The sequence below is a fragment of the Thermobia domestica genome, chromosome 5, assembly GCF_964235325.1.
Source record: "Thermobia domestica chromosome 5, izTheDome1.hap1.1, whole genome shotgun sequence".
Classification (NCBI taxonomy): domain Eukaryota; kingdom Metazoa; phylum Arthropoda; class Insecta; order Zygentoma; family Lepismatidae; genus Thermobia; species Thermobia domestica.
Window position 1 is genome coordinate 86,181,500 of NC_137458.1, and position 25,623 is coordinate 86,207,122.

Genomic DNA, 25,623 nt, shown 5'->3' on the forward strand with positions numbered 1-25,623 from the left:
GTCAGAGTGAAAGAATAATATAATATGTTCAATTAGCACGCCAGCTAGTAAAATGTCATTGTAGAAAAATATAACAGTGTGCAATTGCTTACGTATAACTCATTCTTAACAAGCCACTTACATATTAATAAGAGTGCACAACCTATTGTTAATCTAAGAAAAAGAAAAAGAGAAATAGTTAGTTGAAATTCTTAAAAGTTAACGTCTGCTATTCTTATTTTAACGGCCGTATATTGTGTAAGTGTTGTAAATATTATTAATTCCTTACGTAGTGTTCTTACATATTTTGAAGGTTATTAAGTCGTGATAATCAAAGTGTAATACTGAATGTAGTAACAATCTTAAAGTGAAAATATGAACAGTTAAACGTAATTACCATTTGAGTAATCATTTTGTTTTGTAAATTCTATTCCTTCATTAACGCGAGGTTGTAGGTTACGGGATGTGCTTCGCATCCAACGTCGAAGTACTCAGCTATCCCTCTCAATAGGTATAAATGGTAAAAAAGAGAAAAAGAATCATTAGACCAATTTTAACACTTTGATAGCTCGTACGTAACCGACCACGTTGGCTATCAATTTTGTTATTTAAATCTTCTCAAGTTTAAATAGCAATTGACAAAGCATGATATGTGTCCAGGTGGAAGAGATGATTGGGGACCATACATTTTTCGACACCTCTCAGCTGTGAGTGCAAGGGTAGAGAGGCGTGACCTCCAACACCAGAGATAACACAGTGACATAACTTTAATATTCTCCTGGAAATAATACTCAAATTTACATTAACACCTCAGCTGCTTGCTTTATTTTCTGGTGATGACAAAACCTCCAATTGTGTTAAAATTTAACAAAATCCACTCTGACGCTGGTATGGTACCCGAACTGCGAAACAGAATATAGTTTGTCGGTTATTACGTATTACGCTTTTCATATACGAAATTAATGAAACCGTGGAAAATTTATTTAACAGATTGACACATGCCATTAATTTGCATTATTACCCAGTATAAATCTTACCAGTGAATGGAAGACATTGTACAACTAAAGTACGGTAAGCAAATTTTAATACAACATACCAATTTCTCTATAAAAATTTCCTTTGTTTGTGATTAAAAAGCATATTAAGTAGGAAAGATCTTGAATCGCTGGCGTAAGACTAGTTAGCTGATCGGCCATCCAAAAATCGGCAAATCTGACGTCGAAAAATGGAGCAGCCATTGTTCGACCCTGAAATACATTAAAGAAATGTTATAATACGAGTCTTCCACAAACACACACACACACACACGTCTATATCTATATCTATCTATCTAATATATATATATCTATATATCTATATCTATATCTATCTATCTATCTATCTATCTATCTATCTATCTATCTATATATATATATATATATATATATATATATATATATATATATATATATATATATATATATATATATATATATATATATATATATATGGGGTATGCCCAAATGAATGTTGGACTGATGCATTTAAGCAAAGGTTCGTCTAGTTTTAATCGTACGTATATTATAAATTGAAATGTGTTACATAGGGGACAAGATCTGTATAACAATACTGTCTATACACAATCACCTAGGTGGTTGAGACAGCTGTCCCATTGGTCCACGAGACGATGGATACCGTCAGCGAAGACAGTCGTGGCTTGCGTGCGGAACCATTCTTCAACTGTTTCTCGGACCTCATCGTTGGCAGTGAACCGGCGTCACTTCAGTGCTTTTTCTTAGTGGCCCGAGGACATGAAAGTTGCAGGGCGACAGGTCAGGGCTGTAAGGGTGTGCTGGAGAACTTCCCATCCGAAGTGCTGCAGATCTTTGCACACTTGTGCCACATGAGGGCGGGCATTATCCTGCAACAGAATTACCCCTTTTGACAACATGCCACGTCTGCGATTTTAAATGTCAGTTCCACTAACACTTTCTGCCGACAATAATTGGATTACTGTGCCATGAGGCTGTTCGGAGGAATCCTTGGTACACTTGTTACCTGTTATCTCGCTTCTGTTACAGTCAACAACACACAGACCTTATCCACTGTGTCAATTTTCTCCTAACATACAGTGCCATCTACCAGGGAAATCGCGAAGATCTACCACTGGGAATAACGGCGCTCCAACTTCAGTCCCACTTTCAGTTGCGCACGCCTTATATATATATTATTATATTATATATATATATATATATATATATATATCCCCGAAATTAATTTTCTTTAACTACAGCATAAACGTATATTTTATCATTTTATCACCTTTATTGATTAATGGGTTTCTTTCTGTAGATTAAATTTACAATTACATTGTTACGTCCTTCCTCATCGATGTAGTCCGTAAAACGTTCCTTTGCAGTTTTTAGTTCACGTATTCTTCGGAGTTTGCGTAGATCCTTTAACTAACGATACCAAGGGAGAGGTCTCTAATGTAGACACGAATTCACGTGCCTTCCCAATTAATACGAAGAACAATATTTTTTAAAATATGAACATTTATTCCTCGACACGAATGAGGAACGACCGAACAAAAAATAAGTTATTTTAACATGAAATTTGCAACCTGATTGATGTCCATGACATATATTACAACACAAGTCGCGGACTCTCTGATCACTTATTCTGGCTTGGCTTTTTCTAGCGTTCATAAATTTCTCAGAACAAACCTTTAAATGCCTGCCCTTACTTACCATGCAATCAGAGTATTTCGGTGACTGAAAACTTCTCTTTTCTATCTCGTTCCAGAAGGCAGGTGGCAAATGAAATAGGCAGAGTTTGAGTTCTATGGTGATGAGCGATCCACACGACGAAGATAGAAGTGATTTTTTGCTCGTAGAAAAATGACACATATTGTTTTGAGGTTGAAAGGAACTCTGCACTAGATTTGCATCCTTTGCGACGCTCGTATATAAATTATTATGAAGGAAGAAGTAAAACACATTGCTATAAAGGTAACCAAAAAAGTTGTGTCGCTTTTTCACCCACCACCTTCGAACATCGATATGTCATCTAAGACGTATCTGGAAGATTAAAAATAGTCCGCATCAGCATCGATGACCTTCTGCCAACATTCTCGAAGGCCATTTCCATCGCGGTAGAACTTGGTGGACAGTGAAGCGAAGAAGGTATCAAGTGCATTTTGCACTTCTACTAGGGATTTGAACTGGAGTCCGCTAAGGTGATTTTCCAAGGAATGGAACAGGTGATAATCCGACGGAGCAATGTCCGGGGAGTACAGCGGATGTAATAGTGCTTCCTATCCACTAGAATGGTGTCCCGGGTCATCCTAGCAACGTGGGCTAGCGTTGTCCTGTAACAGAGAGACCCCTTTGCAATTCAGAAGTGCTGGCTAGGGGGTTTGAGTATTTCTTAAACACGGCTCAACTGCTGACAGTACACAGTTGGATTGATGTTCTGACCAGCTGGTAGCAGTTCCCGATGCACGATGCCGCGAGCAGCCCACCGCCAAACACACTGGTTTCTTCTGGTGCAGTGCTGATTTGGACTGTTTTGGAACCGGTTCATGGGATGCTAACCAATGATGATGGCGTCGTGGAGCTTCGTACAGGACCCACTTCTCATCACATGTCAACACCTTGTGCAGAAATGGTCCTTCCTCAGACGAAACAGCGAAGAAACACAAGTGTGTGCTCGCGTTGTCTTCTGGCCCGGAGTCAAATCATGTGGGACACATCGACCCAACTTATAGTGCTTCCCAAGTTGATGTAGGTGCTGGCGAATTGTTTCTCCACTCACACTGAATTGTAGTTCCAGTTCCTCACATGTCTGGCCACTGTTCGCCTCAATTACTGCCTGAAGATATTCATTTTGTGCATGTGTTGATCTTCCGGTACGTGGTGCGTCTTCGAGTGTTTCGTCACTATCCTTAAACTACTTGTTAAAAAACCGCTGCACTGTCCGCGTAGTCACGACACCCTGATCAAAGGCTTGGAATATCTTCCGCCCCGCTGCAGCGGTGTTTGACCCAAGTTTGAACTCGTACAGCATACACGCCCTTATGACGCTCTGTGGAGCTTGCATGTTCACTCTGTTCTTATGCAAGTTCACGGTGTAACTGAACTGCCACAACCAGGTAGTACGTTGGATATACCCACACCAATAACTGACCTTCGCCTTATTTCCATTTGCATTCAATTCATGGTATGAGGGCCAATTGAATACAAACGTCCACAAAAAAGCGACAGAACTTTTTTGGTTACCTTTATACATTCGAAATTCATTTACCTCTGAAATGTTACTGTGAATGCATGCACACGGTGTCAGATTTGAGTGAAAGCGGCACTTGTAATTCAGATAAACAATTGTGAAGGACCACTAAGCAAAGAATAATTTTAAGTTATGTGTTATAGATAGAATAAGGCAGGTACATTCACCGGAGTTCAGCAAGTTCGGGTACTGCTGAATTTGCGGAAATTCACACATATTTTAGAGATTCTTCGTGAATATACGGTAAGCACGTATACGACTTCAACATGCTATAGAAGACTGGATTCCTGGTAGAAGCACAGTGATTCAGATTCTACGTTAAACGGTAGTCTTTTTCGGAAATGAATGGACAAGAAATACTCATTTGCTTTAGAAACGATTGAAATCGGATTGAGTAATTTCTTTAGAAATTGTGGAGACACTTATATTAAGGTCACTTCTTTAATGAGGGAGTGAGATTAAAGACTCATTACCTGAGTAGTGATGGCATGATTAAACAGATAGGTGTGTATACTATATTTTATAGAAAGCAGCAAACTTTCTTAGTTTGTCAGATCTGTATGTATATTAATTCTTTAACTGCCACCTTGATTTCAGTACCGTAAGACGGGATTACTTTGCACAATATTTAAGCAATTTTAAAGAAAATCGGTTGTAACTTACAAACATAATGATTTAGAATACTGTATTTTAAACATATAAAACCTAGATATATAAGGAAAACCTAGTGCAAGTTCATTAGTAAACATTCAGTATAACCATAGTTATTGAAATATAAATTTTGGTGCAAAGTAACCCCATAGACGGGGTTACTTTTTACGACATACAAAAGAGTATGTTCAATACGAACAAAACGTTTTGTGCAATTATTTTCCCTTCAGTATTTATACATTTTACTTTCTACACAAAATTGCATGCAATCTACAAGTACTGATATTAGAATGATGGTACCGGTATCAGTACTTAATTTGAATTATCGATATTTGTAAAGAAAATTATGTATTTTCTGGTACCGGCACGGGAAGCACATTCTAATAATGTAGCATATGCCCCACAAAAATCCCAACTCAGGAAAAAAAAAAAAAAAAAAAACGTGAACTCAGAGAGACTTTGAAAGAAAGTATGGATGCCATTTTATATCAAAATCACCACCAAATTTGATTTAGTATTAACGTAAATAGCTAACCTCGAATCGAAATCCTCTTTACTACAGAAAAACTTTTTAGTTCCTGTAATAACATTTCTGTCAAATAAAAAGTAGGGATGGCCAGAACCGGGAACCGGTTTACCGGTTTTCGGGTCTGAACGGATCCGGTTCTAGAAGATCCGGTTCCGGAACCGGTTTTTCGGATCCAGGTCTGGAACCGGTTTTTCGGATCCAGGTCTGGAACAGGTTCTTCGGGATCCAGGTCTAGAACCGGTTCTTCGGATCCAGGTCTGGAACCGGTTCTTCGGATCCAAGTCTGGAACCGGTTCTGAAAACAGAACCGGTTCCGCTGGAACCAAAGCTTTGTTACCATCCCTACGCTAAACGCGAGTTGCTGGCAAGGCTGTGAACAGTATGCTAGATGAAATGGTGGAAGCGACAGGCAGGTGCCCAGGCGGGGGCAGCTTGTCTCATTTGGCTAAATAAACTGGGTAACTGACAAACTCATTGGCTAAACAGGCAAACTGGTCAACTCATTTGGTTAAACAACCACTGGAGGACCAAAATTTTTTTCTGGGGCACAAGCGGGTTTGGGCGGGGAAGGCACAAGCGTATGGTCCTCTTTGCATTATTTTTGAAGGTGAACTTTCTGCCTCCTTTACGGGTCTTTGGGGGCTTTCGGATCCAGGTCTGGAACCGGTTCCTAAGATCCGGTTCTGGAACCGGCTTTTCAGAGCCAGATCTGAAACCGGTTCCTAAGATCCGGTTCTGGAACCGGATTTTCAGATCCAGGTCTGGAACCGGTTCCTAAGATCTGGTTCTGGAACCGGGTTTTCGGATCCAGGTCTGGAACCGGTTCCTAAGATCCGTTCTGAAACCGGGTTTTCGGATCCAGGCCCGGAACCGGTTCCAGAACCGGTTCTGAAAACCGGATCTCCGAGAACCGGTTCTGAAAACCGGATCTCCGAGAACCGGTTCCTCGTGGAACCGGAACTTTGTGGCCATCCCTAATAAAAAGAAGCTAAATGTATCAAGAACTTAATATAGCATGCCTATGGACGCAGGAGGCTCATTGTCGCGTTTACAAAAGCTCTCCCATTAATTTCTATCCTTAGAAAACTCAACCCAGTTTCTACTTTATATTTCAATCTTTGCGAGAACCAGTTTAATATTGTCCTCCCATCTGCGCCTCGGTCTTCCTAACGGTCATTTTCCTATTTGGATTTCCAGTTACAACTTCGAAAGCGTTTCTAATTTCTTCCATTCTGGCTACATAACCTGACCATTTGAGCCTCCTAGACTTGATGACCCTAACAATGTTTGGTAAACGGTATAAAATTATGCAGTTCCTCATTATGAAGTTTTCGCCTTTCCCCATTCCCGTTCCTTTTGGAGTTCGAATATTGGTTGAAGAATCTTGTTTTCAAATTCTTTCAGTCTGCGATTTTCCCTCAGATTCAGTGACCATGTTTCGCAACCATACAGCACAACAGGCATGATTATCGTTTTATATTTTGAGCTACAAACTAGTGAACAGAATTAGCGACAAGAAAAGATTTTTAACTGAATAATAGCACGAAATCCCTCCTTTCAGTTGACATCAATTTTTTTTAGTGATTATGGTTTTGGTCTGTTAGTAATGATCCTAGATATTTGAAAGTATCCATTTTGTCGAAAGAAAATATTATTTGGTATTTTAACGCATCCATAAAATGCAGTATTACGATCCCAACAAACTTCCATTTATTTAGTTTTCTCTGCAAGCGTTAATTAAGATTCCTGCATTCCTTTCTATTATTCTATCATTACCTATTAAATTTACATCATCAGGATACGCCATAACCTGGAAAATACGAGTACAATTCAGCTCTAGGACCTGATTGCTGTCTTTTATTTTCCTTATAGTGTTCTCCAGAACAAAGTTAAATAATAATGACGACAATGCATCTCCTTGTTTCAGGTCATTCTCAACGTCAAAGCTCGTGAACAAGAATCCCCCTACTCGAACCTTACTTTGGGATTCATTTAAGCATATCTTAATTAATCTACCTTTTTCGGTATTGCAAATTCTGTAAGCATGTTGTACAATGTTGTTTCCCTACTACCAGAGTCTAAAGTCAATAACTGATTTCTTTTCAAGTATTAGTCGAATGGTAAATATCTGGTCGATAGTCGATCGATTTTACCTACATCCGCTCTGATAATCTCCAATAATTTCATCTGCATATGGAGTCAATCTTGCTAATACAATGTTTAAGAGGATTTATTGGATGTTGACAGAAGAGAAATGCCTCGATAATTATTAAATCTGTTTTGTTGCTATTCTTCTGAACTGGAACAATGATTGATTCTCTTCACTCTTGTGGTAATTCCTCCTTGTTCCAGATAATGAGAACGAGTTTGTGTATCTTGCTCTACGATTTTTCCCCTCTAGCTAAAATTAAGTCAACCAGAATTTCGTATACACCCGGAGATGTGTGTGTATTTTTTTTTAAAAATAGCGATTTCTATTTCTGTCTGGTTAGGTTCTGGAATATACGGTTATGCTGCATGCATTTCACTTTCTCCACGCGCATTAGTTTCTGGCTATGTGTTAACCAAATCGTCAAAGAAATCTTTCTGTCTATTTAAGATGCTATCTGCATCAGTGAGAACTGTTCCTTTAGGTTTCTTTAATATATAAGCACGAAGTTGATAGCCTTTCTTAAGTTCGTTGATGCATTTATACATGTCCCGAATGTTTTTGTTTTCACTATTATCTTCAAGTTTCAAAAGTCGGGTTTCTTTGTTCTAAAAGTTTTAGAAGTTTTCTGCCAGATGACCATGAAATTTTATGTAGTTATTTCGTTCGGATTTTGTAGCCAACGCAGTTTCTTCTGTTTTCTCTTCTCTGCTACTTTAGTACATTCCTGGTTGAACCATGGTTTGTTCCTACGTATTTCTGCGTGCTCCAATATTTCTTTTGCTGAAATTTTAATGTTATCTCTAATTTCAACCAATTATCTTGAACACTAGTGCACTCCGAACCTTCTAAAATCGAGAATCTATTCGACACTTCAATCTGGCTTCCCTCTCACCTGACTCTCCTCTATTAAAAAAATAAAAAAATAAACCGCTCCGTTTTCAGATTTTGAATATTTCCTTTATTCAACGATAGCCTCTCTTTTACTATCACAATCAACTCCTCTGAACGACCGAACATAGTTTGCTAGACTGTTTTTTTCTGTCTACTAAAACATGATCAGTGTGAATATGTGTTTTTTCATCTGATGAAGTCCAAGTTTATTTATGAATGTCGCGATGTTGGAATTTTGTAATCTTCACGATAAGGTTTCTGGATACTGCAAAGTTCAGGAGTCTAACGCCGTTGCCACAACCTTCCTTATGCAAACATTTATTCCCTATTATCGATTTGAAAATACCCTCCGGTTCTACCTTCGCATTGAAACCGCCTAACAGAATTTTCATATGGTATTGCAGGAGATAATCAAATACCCGTTCTATTCTTTCGTAAAAACTGTATTTTTTAAAATCGCCATCCTTATTTTCTGTTGGGGCATGTGCATTTAAAATAATAATATTACACCACCGACCCTTAAGAAAAGTAAAAGAAAATCTATCATTAACAAATTCAACCTATGTAATTGCTGATATTACGTATTCGTTTGTGAACGGAAAGCCCTGTTTCTAGTTGGTAATTTTTAATTTATTCCCCGTAAAAGAACGTAAAATTTCCCGACTTGACTCCTCCATTTCCTTCTCATCTAACTTCCTGATATCCCACTAGGTCCATCTTCTATTTCTAAACTCATTCGTTACACATTTTAACGCACTTGCCCTATAGAGACTTCTTATATTTCATGTTCCAAATCTCATGTCGATTTTACTTTACGGAGTTCGTGCCAAGTTATCAGTTCTGATCCGAGGATTCTGCGAACTTCGAGGATTCGATCCGAGGATTCTGAACAATCCTTTCTTTACAGGATGAGGTTGTTAGCCCTACACCGAATCCCCAAGTTGGAGAATCAGCCCTTGTCTGTCCGCGACTGCTTATTCAGTATATTCGCAGCTAACCTCTTTATCCCAGAGGCCTTCTTCTTGATCCACAACCTGAGGACGCGCCGTGCCGTGGTGACAGGATGACCACATTTTACGGAAATTAATACAGCTATATTTCAGAAATACAACAGGTACTGATTATCCGAACTCTGCTTTAAAACACACAGGAACAATCAATATGCTCGGATATATGGATTCATATTAAGACTAAGAAAGCTTTGATGCCGTAGAAATCGTAAATTAGAGACCAGAGCCGTAGCTAAGGGGGGGCCAGCGGGGCGCCCGCCCCGGGCGCTGACAACAAGGGGGCGCCGAACGAGCAAGGAGAAAGAAAAAGTTGTGTTGGACATGAATAAAAGACGAGTCGCCCCCAGAAAGTATTGGCGCCCTATTAGATCAATATTGCTGTCGGTTATCAATGAAATACGTAGATTTCTTAAAAATTTTCTTGCTCGATTCGCTCGCAATCCAAAAGTTTAAATAAGTCATAACAAGTTTTTACTTATTACTTAAAGAGTTATAAATGATTTCTTAATGACATGTGGTATACAAGGTGCCGAGTAATGACTTATAGTGTACGCAGGAGCATTTTCAAACTCAGAAACGAGCAAAGTCGTGTTCGGCATTTTGGCAGTGATGAGTTTGCTTAGTTCAAAACGTTTTTCTACCCCTGGGGGCTCAGTGGTAGAGCGTTCACCTCTGGTACTTGGGGTCCCGGATTCGATCCCAGCCTCGCCAAGTGAACTTTGTGGTGGACAAACATCGCGTGCGTGTGTTTTCTCGGGGTTCTCCCGTTTCCTCCCAATTTCTTCATTCTACCATTTCATTCGTTACTCATCATCACCGTCTCCTTTACCCTAACCGGCATAACCGTGGGACGTAAAAATCAAATATTTTATTTCATTTTTTTTTCCTATCCAATCCGATTAATCACGACGCACAGTGGAGCCAAGACACTGAATTCTTGGCAAAAATAAGAATTCGCAATATGAAGCAGAAAATTGAAAGAAAACCAATTAGTTTGGTGTGTGCAGTGGCTACAATAACGTTATTTCGACATTATTTTATCAAAAACATAGAGTGTTACATCATAAAAGGAAATATTCCTTATATTCGCGCCTAAATAATATAACACATTATATGATTGGCATAAACAAACGCGTGGGCAATATGCTTTGATTTGGCAACTTACGATTGACTTACATTCTTACGCATGAAAGGAAAAAGTGTAGACTACTTATTCTTTTTACAACTGAAGAGTAATAAAATTGAAGAAAAGTTCTTGCTTCTCAAAATTATTTCCAAGTTGTGGAGGATTCGTTATGACAATGAAGATACAAGGACGCTTCAATACATAAAAATTATCTCATCACAAGTTCTCGATATATTATCAGATGTATTAAACATATTATGATTTACAAGCATCAGTAACCTGTTCAGCTTGTTTCTTATATTGCATCGTGCATTACGTGGGCTGATTTCAGAGCTTGATTGGAACACTCTGAGCTGGAGCGAGCGGAGGCTCATTACAGTTGATTCCAATGTCACTTCTGTGCACGCATCGCATCACAAAAAAACGCAATACTGAATTGATCAACACCATTTTAAATATGGTTCTACCTTATGGTTCATAGATTGTTTGGCAAACATTGACGTTTCAAAATATCGCCACCATTAATCACACATGTTTGACTAGAGTTTAGTTCTGTTGGCGATTGGATGTTGGTAACAAGATGGGTCCTAGGGGGCGAAGCACCAAGTAGGTTTGGCGGCAAAATTCCCAGAATCGATCTATATTCAACTTTGTCACTGCGTGCATGGGGATCACACGTCTAATAATCTAGCACTTGCTCTCACATTCATCCCACCTCAATTCAAAAGCAGCATTGCATCCAAAATGTGGTTTTCCTCAAACATTTTCATGCGCTATATTTCCCAAAAGTGCAAATATGTGCAGGTTTTCACTTTGCATACAGTAAGAACAATGTTTCCGCTACGATATATTAAAAAATCACAGACATAACATTATTATGCCATATTTTCTACTAAAATGCCATTCTATCGTTTGACTACAGTTTATATGCTTTCAGTACCACAGCATTGTCCAAATATGATATTAAGTAGGGGATTACCATAGGGATATGATACTGATATTAACATCATTCCAAATATGATTATTTATTACACATTACCTCAACATTCTAAATATACAAAACGATACATACATGTCGGTCGTGTCACCATGTTTACCAGTCACGGAATATCTACACGCAATGTAGGAATAGTCACATTCAAAGTCAATTTCCTATATTCTGTCACTAAGCAGCACCTTTCCTGCTTCGGTGGATAACCAAATTTACACGTCCCATGAATTCATTGTAAATAGCTATCACTTCTTTTCCTGCACACTATCTTATGTGTACACTATTAAGGTTTCATTATAGCAAATTATATCAAGTCAATCTTTTACTTCATTCTTCGAGTTTTTGCTAAGAATTGCCTGGTTTGGCCCCACTGTGCGACGTTGAGAATGAAGGTATGAAAGTGAGAAGAGTGAAGAAACACATTCAAGCTGCTGTTTGCGAGGGAATATTAAAAATAAAAGTAAACGAGGGAAACAATAACATTTTCGAACTTCAAGCAGTTGTAGAATAAGGGCTTAAGGGATCAGAACTTAGCCCGACGAAGTTCGACTTTTTTACACACACTAATCACTACCAATGATTTATTTTAAAATTCCATTGACATATCAAATGCTTCCAATTTGGAGGAATTTATTGAGGTCATTTTTCATCAACTTTTTATATCGGCACCATATTATTTTGTGTATGCGTGTCTAGTTGTGTGATGTTTTTATCTATCTACATACATACAAAACATAAGTACACACTTCTTCATATATGTACGTGTTAGTGTATTTTAATATGTTAATTAATAATAAGTACGTTAAATTCGGAACTTTCATTCATTAAGAAATTAAGTAATTACTATAATTTCAGACATATGTAGTAGCCAAAGTATATTTTGGATTTTAAGTACAAACATTGAACATATTCTTCACCTCCATCGATCAATATTTAGAAATTCACAAAGAAGGATCCTTCTGAATTTCCATTACATTTCACAAAATATTTTTTACCGTTAAGAGATCGAAATTAACATACTATTGATGTGGTCACGTACAGAATAAAATTAAAAAGTTTACAATTATTACTGGAAATTAATACTGTCACCCATTTGGAACAATTTAAAAACACATAGTTTTTAATGTATTAAAATTTCATTTCTTATCAATAGTATGAAATGTTGTAAATAGTAGTAACATTCCATAACTGTTCTCCTAGCGAATTTGTATACAACCAAAGGTAGTTTTGTCAAGTTTAACAAAAAGTCCAAAATAAGACTCTCGAAAACAGCTCTTATTTGGAAAAGGATACATAATGATCGTTTTTGGTTGTTGTAATGGTCTTTCCAAGAAGATTAATAAAAATTCAGCGTAACAACAAAAGCTGCTTTTCTATATATATATATATATATATATATATATATATATATATATAATGATTGCTAAAGTGAGTGTAGGGGCGCTGAATTCTACTTCGCCCCGGGCGCAGAAATCTCTAGCTACGGCTCTGTTAGAGACTAGTGTCAGTGTAGTATTACATAAATGCATCGTACGTTTGACTATCCGAACTATTCTTGATGTATCACATTGTTTCGTTTTATAGCTATATAACTTTATAATATTTTTAAGTGATTGTACTCTTTACCTGTTCTCTGCCAATAGCAACTGTATGAATTTATAATACAAAACTGAAGTACAGAAGAATAATTTTTTAAAAAATGTGATATTTCGCAGGACATCTTATGTAAAGGGCGCCTTGTATTCTTCACAGGTTCTGTATTACCAGTCAGTATTTGAATTTATTATACAAAGCTGGTATACAGGATAACTAAAACCACTTATCTATAATGTGATGTTTCGTAGGGCGCCTTATGTAAAGGGCGCACTGTACCTTTCACGGGTTCTTTGCCAACAGAAACTATGTGTATTTATTGTACAGAACTGTGCTATACAGAAGAATAAATAAAATCATTCATCTTTGATGTGGTCTCGGAAGGGCGACTAATGTAAATGGCGCACTGCATCTTTCACGGGTTCTTTACCAATAAAACTAAGAATTTATTACTAAAAACTTGTATCTTTATTTATACTGTGATATTTCGGAGGGCGCACCGGGACACGGGCCTGCATAACTCTACAACAACAAACCCTCCCGGTAATTAGAACTGATGTTAACCGCCAACATTATAGCCAAAATACAGTTAGAAGTTCTCTCTTACAGTGGCAGTTGAACTTCCTCTTTACGGTTCATAGTTTTACCGACAGAGGACTGTGAAACTCTTTTTCATTTTTTGTGCAAAGTAACCCCCGATGTGCAAACTATCCCAACTTAATGTGCCACCTACACTTTTGCAACATTTAGCCTTTCGCAACAAACTAGCTACATCTAGCGAAAACCAAGCACACTACAGAAAATGACCAGGCCAACACTGTGTGCCACCAGAGTATAAAAGCTCTGTCTATACATGCTAGAGGTCTGCACGGGCCGGAATTTTTAGCCAGGTCCTGGCCCGGCCCGTGAATTTATAATATGAGGCCCGACCCGAGTCCGAAATATGTTTTAGCATTCATCCTCAAGCCCGGCCTGAGCTCCGAGTGATAATCAAATGAGCCCGAAATAAGCCCGAATTACAGAAACATAATCATTAACGCAAAATTGTATTTTTATTTCCAGCATTTACAAGTTTAATTTTGCAGTTGTGGTTTAAAAGTTCTCCAGAAAGAATGGTCCAATGAATATCGTTGTACAGTATATTTGCAAAGTTTGGCCCGAGAAATATGGTTGTATATTTAAAAATTTACTGCCCGAGCCCGGCCCTGTCCAGAAGTAGTATATGCTTTGTAGGCCCAAGGTCTAGGACCAAGCCCGTGCAGACCTCTAATACCTGCGTGCCATTTTATAGAGAATGTCTAGAATGAGAACTATCTCTTGACGCCAAATGGCGTCAATGGCACACAGTAATAGGTATGAATGACGCCATATGACGTCAAGTGGCACACAGCAATAGGTATGAAAGACGCCATATGATGTCAAATGGGAGCGAACGAGTTAAACAGGGTTATGACCTTGTAGAAAGCGACATCTCTTCTTAAAACAAAGACAGCAGATGTACAGCCTACAGATTGGTGTCGTATACTACTAGCAGCATCCTTTGTTATTTAAATCACCGGTGCACTCCAGCCACAAAGGCGTCGTCTTAACTTGTATTAACTGGTAAGTCAGAATGATGCCAACCTACTTATTTAACTTGTAGGTATGTCATAGATGTGCTATTATTAAATTATTTTGGTGCAAAAATCTCTCGGTATTTTTGCACGGCGCAGCATATGTTCATGTAGAAACATGCCTAATGCGATCTACTAGAATCAGATCAATCTACATTTGTAGTAAGTCCAACTGGTGGTTCATCAGTCGCAGGAAGTCTATCTAGACAGTATTAATAAAACAAAACTGACTAAAATACTAAGTATATGTTAGTAACAGTTGTGCAACAGTTACGGTAATATAACATTGCCTTCATCAGACATGTTAAGCATGATTTTGTTGTAATCCACGAATTAATACGTGGTGATTAAACTAATCGTTTTACAAGTACCCATCTTTTCTTATGTTTAAGTATTTTTCAATTCAATATTTTTTCTTTGAACTTCCAATTACTGTAATTCTTCATAAAATTTTCTTTTAACTTTATCACTGCTAAAGGAAAATCACTTAATTTATAAGTTTAATATTTGTTTTAATACAAGGCGGGTTATAAGTTTTGCAATATTTCCACAAGCCAGACATAAGACGCGTGTATACGGTATGATTGATCGTAGGTACAAGGTCAAACTGGCCCAAAAGGTAGTGTGGCAATATTTAACAAGGAGGCCACCAATCCGTCAGAACCTTCAGTCAGTTCTTAATGGCAGTCACAATAATTGCCAAGAAACGTCTGATAAGTGAACTATCTCTGTATGAGTTCAAACTCGGGCATAATGCTGCGTCAGTAACCAAAACCATTGTCATGAGAAAGGCGAAGTTGCAGTTAAATAGCACAGCAACTCATTGGTTCCAGAGTTTTCGATCAGGTTGTAATAATGTCGAAGATCCGGTCAGATTCAGAATAACAGATATTGAAGTCATACGACACGCTATTGAGGAAACTTTATTCACCAGCTCACGACGATTGTTAATCCAACTTTGCATGTCACAGTCCACTGTAATGCATCACCTTTAGGAATAAGAAAGTCTGTCACGTCCTAGTTTAGGCCTAGAGGAGAGTGGATGTGAGCCAACCACTACAGCGAAATCTGCGTGACATGCGTTTCTTGAAATGAATTGTCATATGCGACGAAAAATGGGTTCTTATCCAAACTCTTAATATTCAAAAACAGTGATTAGGCAAGAGTAAACTTCCAGAACTGGTCCTTTCTAGCATAAAGTCATGATCTGTGTGCGGTGGAACTACGAGGGGCTGATTCACTTCGAGTTTGTTCCTAACGATCGTATCATCGATGCCAATCGTTGTCCCGAACAGTTGGAATGGATGTATGCTGTACTCAGGGATGAATTCAGGGGGTAGCCCGGGGGGAATCTTCCCCCGAAGAAAATTCATCCCCCCCCGGAGAAACTCAAAAAATTTCAGTCACAAAATGTAGAAATTACTTCACCCAATTATTTGCTTTTCTTTCCGTGCACGTGCAGACGAAATCCGATCTCTCAACATACATATAAATGACACAGACCCATTCTATATAAATATTAAACATGTAACATCTAAGATAGGATACCAAATAGTGAATAAAACTTGTATTTCTTAATGCTATGACCGAGTTTGGCAGAACATGAAATTGTTAACTGTTGAAGAAAGGTTTGTATTTGAGTAGGTACTATACTCTCGCCCTGCATTATATATTAGTAGGTAGCACTAGCACAGATTGAGATAGGAAAGGAAAGATAGAGAAGATCTTCCGATCATTCATATTAGTAGGTAGCACTAGCACAGATTGAGATAGGAAAGGAAAGATAGAGAAGATCTTCCGATCATTCTATATGATCTCTGATGTCAGCAGACTTCAGCTCTTGAAAATGTACAGTTCTTGCATTATCTGAAATAGAGCGTCTAAATCCCATTTCTCGCATTGGAAGTAACAGACGTAATGTGTTTTACGATTGTTAAAGTAAACACACTTTTCTTTAATTAAAAATAAGTCAGTTAAAGGGTGAGATTCAGAGGGCGTCATTTAGAGGGATCAGGGAGAAACAGTTATCCTTCCTGGGTTAGAGATTTATATAGAATTTATCAATATAATAGTAGTGAAAGATTGCTATTGAAGGTGATGAAGATCCTGCTCAATGCCGTGCCATGTGGGAGAGGCAAGCGGGGCGACGGCCCCGGGCGCCGAAGTAAGTGCGATGTGGCTTTGTGCACATATATAAAATGAAAGGAAAAAAAAAAAAAAAAAAAAGTATTGTTGACAAATTACCAGTTTCATAATTTTTCCAATATTTGGATCAAAATTCCAGTATATTTCCAGTATCAAAATTATATTCCAGTATAATTCAAGTATTTCCAGTACCAATAGACACCCTGCTATAGAGACAAATAGTAATCAATTGGTCATACGTACATTCTACTTACCTCCCATAAATAGGTATTATAATGGTTGGCTAAGCTGAAATTGGTGTACAATTAATGTTAGAAAAAATATGTTTTATAAAATTTTTCCTGAATTTCCCTGATTTCCAGTCTTTTCCCCTGAGTTTCCCTGACCTCTACATTTTCCCTGACTTCCCTGACCCAAACAGTAACTACTGAATATAGGAAATAATAACAAAAATAGCTACTGTAAATAGCAGTTAAAGTTTAGTCTAAAATATTTTTGCTAGTCTTTATTTAATGTTTTAGATAAAATTAAAGGATTGTTTTTTTAATTGTAATCTGACATCGAATATTTATCAGCAATTAGTCTCACAAGGTACATTCGCGAAGTGTCCCCTCGGGATTCATGTAAAACTGATTTAAATGTAAAGTTCTCCATGGCCTAATGTGTATTGTACTAATTTTAGCAGCCCATATGGGTAATTTGCATATTTATGAGCCTTCATATACCCGGAATTCAATCACACACTACTATAAAGCTCAGTCACAAAATTGCTTTTAGTTTCTTTAGATGTAACTGAACATGAATGTGGGCATATGGAAAACAAATTGGATCAAGTACTGCTTCTCTGACACGTGTTATCCACACCGGCCGCCATCTTGGATCCGCAATATTGAGTTCAACTTTCAGTTTTTCAAATGGGAATAGGTGCATGTGATACATCAAATTCATATAAAATTTTCTCGGAAATTCATGTGAGTTTTACAGTAGCTTGTACATATTTGCGAGATATTACATGTTAAATCCCTCTAGGCACTTCGCGAATAGACATTACAGAGTAATGTGAGTTACGCTTACGTTTTTGATGTTGACAAATCAAAACAATTTCTAACTGGAAAATACTGTAGGTATAAACAAACTCTCTACAACATTGGTGTCATAATCTTACAACATTTCTGTGAGTGATTGTTATTACTTCTATGTTATTCTACGAACAAGAAAATATTGTATTACGAACATAATGCCTAATGTAAATCTAGATACGACCAGATTTTGGTGAAGATCTACCATATCCTATTTAAGTTTGTGTGTCTGTATGTATGTACGTTCAGAAGACATTACGTCAACAATGAATCACGTAAAAGATCACATATTCATACGAGGCCCTGCACAACTTTTTAATGGTTAAATTTGTGAAGTGCCTCACATTTAACATGCAATATCTTGCAAATGGTACAAGCTACCGTAAATCTCACTACACCAATGAATTTCCGAGAAAATTTTGTATGAATTTGATGTATCATATGCACCTATTCCCATTTGAAAAACCGAAAGTTGAATCCAATATAGCGGATCCAAGATGGCGGCCGGTGTGGATAAAACCTATCAGAGAAGCAGTACTTGATCCAATTTGTTTTGCATATGCCCACATTCATATTCAATTAGATCTAAAGAAACTAAAAGCAATTTTGTGACCAAGCGTTATAGTAGTGTATGAATTCCGGATATATGAAGGCCCATAAATATGCAAATTACTCGTATGGGCCGCGGAAACCTTTACATTTAAATCAATTTTAGACGAATCCCGAGGGGACACTTCGCGAATGTACCTTGCCAATATTAGGTAAGATGTGCATGTGAATGGAATTCTTAAATATGCTGCTTTCTTGCAAAAATACAGAAAAATAACCCTCCCCCCTCAGGAGTTGACATTCTCCCCTGGGTGAAAATGTCTGAATTCAACACTGGCTGTACTACGCCAACAATAACTTGCATTGTTGAAATGGAAGTGTCCTTTGCGGCAACAGGATAATGAAAAACCACAATCGAATCGAAAATCGACACAAAACCTTCAGGAACTTGATGTTACCGAACTTTTGACACGTCCAACATAAAATCCTGAACTTCCCCCTTTGAATTACTATCTGTTTCGGTCCATGGGGCAAGCACGTCTTGAAATCACGATGCTTCACCAACCAGCAGGGACTTACTTTTCCTCTAAGGACAAGACGTGGAATCTAGGAACTGGCAGAAACGTGGCTGCAGACAGATCAACACGAGCGGTTATACTTTGAATGTTAACCTGGTTTAATCGTGCTGTAACAAATAAAGCTGTGTATTGTGTACTAGAATATTGCAAGATTTATGGCTCACCTTTTATATTTATCCAATATTTCTTGAGACTACTTTAATAAATATTCTTTTCTGAATTCATGTTTGTAATTAGTAACACAAATGATTCCAAGTCAGAAGGGCCCGGACAAAAGGGCGAGGACAGAAAGGTCCGAGTCAAAACGGCCCCGCGTCAAAAGGGCCCCGGTCAAAACTACCCCGCATCAAAAGGACCCCGGTCAAAACGGCCCTGCGACAAAAGGACGCTCGTCAAAAGGGCCCACGTCAAAAGAGCCCGGGTCTAAAGGTCCCGCGTCAAAAGGGCCCGCGACAAAAGGAGCCGGGTCAAAAGGGTCCGCGACAAAAGGGCACCACGAGAGAAGGCCTCGAGTGAATAGGGCCCGGTTAGAAATGGTCCCACGGCCAGAAAGCCTGATATCAATATAGGAGTGGAAATCAAAGATGCACGAGGGGATAATGCCTCCTTAGTAAGTATAAGTGTTTGTCCAACAGAAAGAAGAATATCAGTGGTTATTAGAAACAAAAAGGAAACTTGAATGGTGATCTTAATTTTGTTTGGTTGCTGTTTGTTCTGCAACAATCGCTATCGCTTGATCTCGAGCGAGACATAGTCCAATCAGACTTTATGTATTAATGACTGTTTCCTTAGTTCTAAAATTCCATTTCTGCCCCGTCAGATTTTCAAACGGACAGTGTTTAGTGAGGATGATAAAATTAACGAGGCGATTAGCTGGTTGATTTGTAGTTTAGCCTCCTGTTCTGCACCGAGGTTATGAAATTTGGACCTACGGCTTAACGTAGGATCCGAAGCACATGAGCTTCTACTGAAGAATAAAACCGGGTCTCTCAAACTAGTGGGACGAGTTTTCGGTATGACAGAAAATTATATATATATATATATATATATATATATATATATATATATATATATATATATATATATAATTGCATAAAATTTAGACACAGAATAGGAAACAAAAATTTAGAATCATGAAATATAAATGAATAAAGCATGAAGTAATACGTGGAGTAAGAAAAAGAATTATTATCATTATGTAAGAAAAGTTAATGTAAAAGAAACTAACAATGCTAGTAGAGACAAAAGTAGGTATATGTGCAGCTGGGTGACGTAGTTATAGATTTTTACGATCAACGACACAGTTAAAGGATATAATGTTTTCTCTCCTCTACCTCGGAAGAGTCTCAAGGAAAAAAATGATTATACTTATGTAAAGTGAAGTCAAAATAGTGTTATATGATCTGGAAGGGTGGAACCGATATATGAGGAATTTGAGCGCTGCAGAAACATCGGTGAGTGTTCACAAGGATCTAAAGTAGCGTGAGATTGTCACCAACATAGAACATTGCGAAATGGTTTCATTTAAGAATGTAAATGAGGTTGGGAGGATTGCAACTAGCTACACAGTGGATTGTGTGTATTATCTTTGTCCCTTAGAGGTTTGCACGGGTCGGAAATTTTAGCCCGGTCCGGTCCGTTAATTTATAGTGTGAGGTCCGACCTGAGTCCGAAATATGTTTTAGCATTTAGGCCCGAGCCCGGCCAGAGTTCGTATGATAAAATGAGCCCGAATTACAGAAACTTTATAATTTACAAAAAATATTTTCATTTACGGCAGTTAAGTTTAATTTTGCAGTTGTGCTTTAAAAGTTCTCCAGAAAGAACGGCCCAACCGTCCAATAAAGATCATTGTACAGTACATTTACAAAGGCCCGAGAAATATGGTTGTATATTCAACAATCTACGGCCCGAGCCCTGCTCGGGCCCGAAATGATACATGCTTTGTGGACCCGAGTCCGGCCCGATCCCGTGCAGACCTCTATTATCCCTACAGTCTTTTCGACGACGAAACTTTGTCTTTCTCCATAAAAATTCTTTCAATTTTCAATGTGGCATTTCTATTACTTGACTTCGGATATCAATATAGCGCTAGAGTTTGGTATCCTCTGTTGCTGTTTTTTAAAATCTTCTTCCTACTTCTCTTAACTGAATAATGAAGTATCATAAAAAGCTCTTATAGTTAACAATTTTGTCTGTATTATGATGCCCCTATCAGAGTTTTGGGTAAATAATTTCAATGTTTGCTTCAGGAATGCTTTGTTCCTACTATGTATCTGTAAAATATAATATGCCTAGGTATTTGGTCATTATAGTATTGGTAGTTATAACCTACGAAGATTTGATGTAATAAAATAAATTATAAACCAAATAAATACTTGACTACTTTAGTTTCCGAATGAAAACTATCATTAAGAAGCTTATTCTTTCAATATACAGGTTGACCCAATAGTAGATATACAGTACCGTACTGATCAGCTCATTGCATTTTATATAATTTGTTTATGTTATCCATCAGGTAGACTTAGTTTCTTTATTATTTATTCTTAATGTGTTTTTACTTACATCTTAAGCTCGGAAGAGCCGAAGCAAATGAACCCATAAACTAGAATGTTATACTTGATCAATGGAAGGTGTATACCTGCTGTTGGGCCACCTTGTATTTTTTAAAGTTCTTAGTTCTACGATTTGTACAAGTATACCAGATTCAGTTTGATCTGAATTATGGTTACAAATTAGAAACAAAATAATAAATGAATACAAAACAAAACTTACAATTACTCTTGCTGTCCAATATCTTGCTGACCTGTTCAATATGTTAATCGGATTGAGAAAGTATAGCATCAAAAATACTGACAGTATAAATCCTGGTAGGAGCGGAGGTGTTCGCAGTTCATCACTGTATATGCACCATAAAAAGCACAGATGCCAAAGGCAGCCAAGTATAGCAGAAGTTTCCATTACATGCTGCCACGATAAATAGTTCCTTGGGTCTAGCTCAAATATTAACACATAATTCACACCAGACATACGCCAACCATAAACATTGATTGAACAGAGAAACACTATTTCAGTTACTAAAAATGGTCCACGATAGAATCTAATTATTGTCTTAAAGTCCTCGAAGTGCGAATGAAATATAACTAAAAATAAACAAACGAACAAATTGTTATATATATATATATATATATATATATATATATATATATATATATATATATATATATATATATATATATACAAAGATCCACAGTGTAATTAGAGGATAAAGATATCAGGAATCTAAGACGTTTATTCTAGAATCTACTTCTGTTTATTTCTTTAACAAAAGTTCATGAAAAATGTTCATATACACGCGAGACGAGAGCAGTCAAAAAGTTCCCGGAATTGTCATATGGCATTATAATGGCATAATAAACGGCAACGCTTGTCTATCCACCTTCAAAGTAGTACCGTTTGTTTAACACACACTGCAAGGATTTTTACATGGTTTATTTCAGAAACTTTATGAGTGATTCTGCAATAGTAATCCCCAGAAACAGATTATTGCAGACCCATTCCCCAAAGTAAACCTTGTGACATCAACTTGCTCTGAAACCAATGTCCGGTTTCTTCTAATAAAGTAAAGCAGTGGATGTAATAGTTTTCATTTGACGAGTCACAAACTTTTTCAGAGTAACACAGTTATTTATGGTCAAAATATTAGAGAACAAAGTGTGGTTTAATCGCTATTTTGTAACGGGTCGTTTAAGATGTGTTTTCTATCAAATTTTTGATTCTTACTTTGCAGCGCAGCGAACACGTATTTTATGAGCTACGTCTTGTTACAGAATATCGAGTGGTAATGTATGGTGATTGATAAAGATATAGCAGAAATATAATTGTCATCTAATGAAAACATTGGAAAACTGAAGAACGATAGAAATAAGACAGAAGTCTGATGCATTCATGAAAGATATGCATGCGTCCTGTCAGTACTTCCAAACATTTTCTGTTTTTAACTTGGAATATATCAATAAATAGGACATCCCTATACATTATTAATACACACGATAAGGCAAATTGAGATACACAAGACCTTTCCTCTGATATGGCCTCAAATCAAATCCAAGTGCAATGTCATTGTGTTTTCAATCTAGATATTCAGGAAGTATCATGATGTTATTGACAGAGGTAAATAGGGAATTCGTCTTCAAGATAGTTTTGGTAACTTAGTTGATCTTCCTACAATTCAAGCTCTTGTGTTGTTGGTTTCTATACTATCTGGCAGTATTGAGATTAGTGGACTAGATAAGCCAGTTAAAAATCGCATTGCTTCTACGGAAATTGCTTAATTTTCTTTTCCTCAGGATATTGTTCTTGTATATAATGATGGTACCGAAGTTGCCATCTCTTCGACGGAAGCTGATCCTAAATTATCTGATGGATTTTCATTTGGCTCAGAGCCTAATATTTCAGACCAATATATTCAGGAATATATATTCACTTGTCATTACAACACAAACTTCGAAGTTTTTTTGTTGTTGTTAAGATATATATTTATCTTGTATGAATATCCTTGCAGAGTGCAAACTCTATTATGTAAAAAACAATTAACTAATGACATACTGATAGTAGAACCGATTCCCGAACCTATGCAAGAAGAATAACTTACAAGGAAACTTTTTCTGGTGTCACACGAAGTGTGGAACGAGACTATGGTCCATCGATTTGTGTTAGTGAACAAGGAAAGCCATAGGCGGGTAAAACCCTCGATCGCAACCGTTCCGTACGTATGGGGAGAGAGTAGGAGCACTGGCAACACAACACATTGTGGATAATAAGACGAAATATGGAGCGAGTTCGATGAAAATATGTGTAGAAGCACAACATATACTACAATGTGACATATTCGACAATACTCTGACAAGTGAGGGCAGTGGCGTAGCACATAACAACAGAGGAGGGGGCGAGTAAGCGCAGGTAAAATTTGTCATATAATTGAGGAAAACGGGAAAGCAAGACGTCTGGTACAGTAATAATACATGGTCAAGTAATCAATCACAAACTATAAAACAACCTGCACACGATACTGTGAGCAGAAATGGAAGAAACAGAGCTATAGAGTGGATTGTCCGTAGGATCTGGACCCCTCCCCGATGTGTATAAACTGTTGTATACATGTAGGCAGTCATTTCATATGGTTATGATGGTGATGATGATGACATAAAAGTAAAACAACAATATACGCCCCTGTGTGAATGTACTGAAAAGTCCAGTACACCACTATACATTGAAAGATCAGTTCAGGAAGGTGGGGAACCGTTGTCCCCTTGCCTTTCTACTCTCCACCCATGTACTTGACCATGTCTATGATATATTATTATGCTATTTCCCTCAAGTCTGGCTTGTATGTGTTTATACCTTCTATGAACTTTTCTCCTACGATTTACTCCACGCTCACCCACCCTCCTACTCTGTTGTTATGTGCTACGCCACTGCCCTCACTTGTCAGAGTATTGTCGAATGTAATGTCACATTGTAGTATATATTTAACTGCGCTTCTATGCATATTTTCATCGAACTAGCGCCATATTCCGTCTCATTATCCACAACGTGTTGTGTTGCCACTGCTCCTACTCCCTCCTGTAAGTACGGAACTGTTGCGATCGATGGCTTTTCAGGCCTATGGATTTTCGTGTTCACTAACACAAATCGATTGACCATAGTCTTGTTCCACATTTAGTGAGACACCAGAAAAAGTTTCCTTGTTAGTACTTGGTTCAAGATAGGCATTGACCCAGAGCAACTTTCGTATCGTAAACAGATTCATTGCAGATTCAAATTCATAGACGGAGTGCGTACATTTTTGGACCTCCGAACTTAAACCGTTTTTAATATAGTATTTTCAGTTGCTTAGTCGGGTACTGTTGTATTGGCTTAGATCTTGCTTGTTACCCATACACAAGCTTTGTAGATATGGGCAAACAATTCGTAACGTATTCTTTGTGGATGGGAATAAAAATACTCCTCCAATATCTCAAAATACCATATTTAGCTTCATCAACGACCACGAAATCGTTTAGATCCACTAGTTGGTTGATGTTTCCACTTTAGAGGATTTCCACTTCAGAGGAACGATTTATACACCTAGAGCGTGTCCTCGACATTTCCAAGAAGGATACATGTTCCCTCAACTTTAGAAAATGCAATTTCGTTCTAAAAGAGATACATTTTCTAGAACACATTATAAATGACAGTCATGTAAAACTTGATTCGACCCGACAGATGTTTTCCAATGCCATGCACTAAGAAACATTTACGAGCTTTCTTAAGCTTAATGGGATGGCGTTGAAAGTTCATGACCCATTTTGCGAATCTTACCTCTCCTTTGTACGATCTGTTGAAGAAAAAATAAAAAAATTGCCTTGTTTCAGGAAATTTTATTCAAGTTCTATAAGCTTCATGAAATCGATACTCAACTGAAGCCAA

General features: G+C 37.5%; 1 protein-coding gene across 1 annotated transcript in view; it reads right to left on the reverse strand.

Annotated features, from left to right (window-relative positions):
* The window catches only part of LOC145685975 (solute carrier family 53 member 1-like), a 192,101-nt gene that overhangs the window by 118,760 nt on the left and 47,718 nt on the right, over positions 1 to 25,623 (reverse strand). The window contains exons 6-7 of the mRNA XM_081758771.1: positions 21,928 to 22,295; positions 1,076 to 1,226 (exon numbers count right to left, since the gene is read on the reverse strand). Of these exons, the coding sequence (XP_081614897.1) occupies positions 1,076 to 1,226; positions 21,928 to 22,295 (519 nt within the window). The remainder of the gene's footprint in view (positions 1 to 1,075; positions 1,227 to 21,927; positions 22,296 to 25,623) is intronic.